The 2,606-nt window shown below is 64.7% G+C and overlaps 1 protein-coding gene across 1 annotated transcript in view; it reads right to left on the bottom strand.

The window, feature by feature from the left end:
• The window catches only part of LOC102382269 (carnitine O-acetyltransferase-like), a 7,547-nt gene that overhangs the window by 1,747 nt on the left and 3,194 nt on the right, over window positions 1-2,606 (bottom strand). The window contains exons 2-6 of the mRNA XM_025192937.1: window positions 2,332-2,559; window positions 1,922-2,040; window positions 1,668-1,721; window positions 1,245-1,410; window positions 213-387 (exon numbers count right to left, since the gene is read on the bottom strand). Of these exons, the coding sequence (XP_025048722.1) occupies window positions 213-387; window positions 1,245-1,410; window positions 1,668-1,721; window positions 1,922-2,040; window positions 2,332-2,559 (742 nt within the window). The remainder of the gene's footprint in view (window positions 1-212; window positions 388-1,244; window positions 1,411-1,667; window positions 1,722-1,921; window positions 2,041-2,331; window positions 2,560-2,606) is intronic.

The raw sequence follows: 2,606 nt of genomic DNA, 5'->3' as shown, positions 1-2,606 counted from the left end.
CAGGAAGTCCCTCCCCCCTAGCAAACCCCACAAAAGAATGTCCCACCTCCCCTACACATCCCAAAACAGGAAGTTGATCACCCCACAAAAGGTGATCCTCCCCAGCTTACCCCAAAATAGGAAGTCCCACCTCCATGGGCATCCCCAAAACAGGAAGACCCTCTGCCCTGCTCACCCCACAACAGGAAGTCCCTCCCCGGGGGGCGGGGTACCTCGCATGAGGGTGGTGTAGGCCAGGCCCCACGTGTGGCGGTGGTCACTGGTCAGCAGCCCCAGTGGCTCCTTGTCTGTCTTCCAGGACTGCGCCCGGACGCGCTGGAGCTGCATGTGCAGCTGGTCCACGGTCAGTGGCGTCCCGTCGCTGTTGTACACCTCCACCTCAAAGAACTGGGGATAGGGGCACGTGGGACCCCCGCTACCCAGACACCTCTGGACCACGCCAGATCCTCCCACTACCCAGAATGCCCTTGGGCATCCCCACATCTCCCACCACTACCCAAGTCCCCTGGGCTCCCTCACAGCCCCCACCACTACCCAGAACCACCCTGGCCCTCTCTCCTACCCAGAAGCATGTAGGTCACCCCAGAGCCTAATACCCAGAATCCACATGGGCCCCTCTCTTACTCAGAATCCTCTGGGTCACCTGAGAGCCACCTACTACCCAAAATGCTCTTGGATCCCCCTATTACCCAGAATCCTCTGGGTCATGCCAGGGGTGCCCACTACCCAAAATGCCCTTGGACATCCCCATATCCCCCACTGCTACCCAAGATTCCCCTGGGCCCCCCCTACTACCCAGAGTGCCCCAGGACACCCCTCACAGCCCCCATCACTATCCAGGACCATGCTGCGCCTCTCTCCTACCCAGAAGCCTCTGGGTTGCCCCAGAGCCTAATACCCAGAATGCATGCGGGCCGTCCTCGTACCCAGAATCCTCTAGGTCACCCCAGTGCCCCCTGCTACCCAGAATTCCCCTGGACCCCACCCTAATACCCAGAATCTTTTGGGTCATCCCAGAGACTCCTATTACCCAGAATACCCCTGGGCACCCTCAGAGCCCCCACCGCAACCCACAATCCCCCTGGGCCTCCCTACTACTCAGAAACCTCTGGGTCACGCGCCCCTCCCCCCAACTACCCAGAATCCCCCTGGTCTCTCAGCCCTTCTCACTACCCAGAATCCTTGCATCACTCCACAGCCCCCTTCCCCTTCAGCCTCCTTCCCATTACCCCAAGTGGGGGTACCTGGAAGTTGCGCACGACGGTGATGTGGGTTGGGGGCCGGCGCCCCGGGGGGGGCAGGAGAAGCCCGTCGTGCTTGGGCCCCGGCACACGGCAGGCACCGAAGACGCGCCCGTATTGTGCCATGCACAGTGGGTGCCCGCCCTGGTACTCCGCCAGCAGCGCACCACTGGGGTGGGGGAATGGGTCAGGGAGCTACCCACAATCCCTTGAGCTCCCACGAACTCCATGGCACTCCTGGGCCTGCCCACTACGCAGAAACCCCCTGGGTGTCCCACTACCCAGAACCACTCTGGACCCCCCCACACTAGCCCCCCATCACCTCCCAGAATCCCTCTGCCCCTCCCACAACCTCCCCACACTACCCAGAATCCCCTGGGCTCCCAAATGCCACACCCACCCTGCCTTCTGGGGTCAGACACTCACTGGTCAATCTTGGCCTTGAAATCCAGGACCCCGGCGATCAGCTTGGCTGCAAACCTGATGGGGGGGAGGGGAGGGGGGTCACAGCCTGGCCGGTACCCCTCACTCCCAACCCACAGCCCCCTGCCCCCCAGCCCAGGCAGTGCCTCTCGCTCCCAACCTGCAGCCCCCACCATACACAGTGCCCCTCACTCCTGATCCACAGCCCTCATCCCACCAACATCTCTGATGCCCCTCACTCCCGACCCACAGCCCACCTGAGCTGCCCATGCCAGTTGCCATAGTCCTGTTTGGGCAGGACAAGTGCCGGGTTCGAGTGCACAGGCAGGGGCAAGCGGGCTTCCAAGAAGGAGCTCTGCACCCACCACTCTGACAGCTGTCAGGGGGGAGACAACAGGGTTGGGGGCTCAGACCAGACCTCCAGCAGCCCCCTCCCTCTACACTGGACACCGCCTGGGTGCCCTCCCAGCCCCTTCCCTGACTGCTGGGTCCCCCCCAGCCCCTCCCTACCCCCACCCCACACCTGGGTCCCCCTCCCCCATCAGCCGGGTTCCTCCCCTCCAACCCTGCCACCCCTTGCGGGCTCCCGGCCTCCTGGGTCACCCTCATGGCCCCCCAAGCTTCTACATCCCCCCCACTACCCTGGACGCCTGGGTCCCCGGCGCACCCAATTGCTGGTGCGGGCAGCGCGGCGCTCCAGCTGGGCCTGGAGTCGCGGCCCCTCGGCCCCGGGGGCCTCAAAGTTGGCCACAAGTGCCCGCGTCTCCTCCAGCTCAGAGGGCTCCAGCAGCCCCTCCAGTGCCCGCAGGTACCGGCCCAGCGTCTGCCCCAGTGGTGGCACTGGCTGGCATGGTCTGGGGGGGGGCACCGCCAGTGCCCGGCGCGGGGGGGTGCCCTGGGGGAAGAGGGGGGAAGGGGGCAGGCTACACAGACCCTCTCCGC

The sequence above is a fragment of the Alligator sinensis genome, unplaced genomic scaffold (assembly GCF_000455745.1).
Source record: "Alligator sinensis unplaced genomic scaffold, ASM45574v1 scaffold184_1, whole genome shotgun sequence".
Classification (NCBI taxonomy): domain Eukaryota; kingdom Metazoa; phylum Chordata; order Crocodylia; family Alligatoridae; genus Alligator; species Alligator sinensis.
The sequence above is the reverse complement of the archived record's forward strand: the minus strand, read 5'-3'. Positions and strand labels throughout refer to the sequence as shown.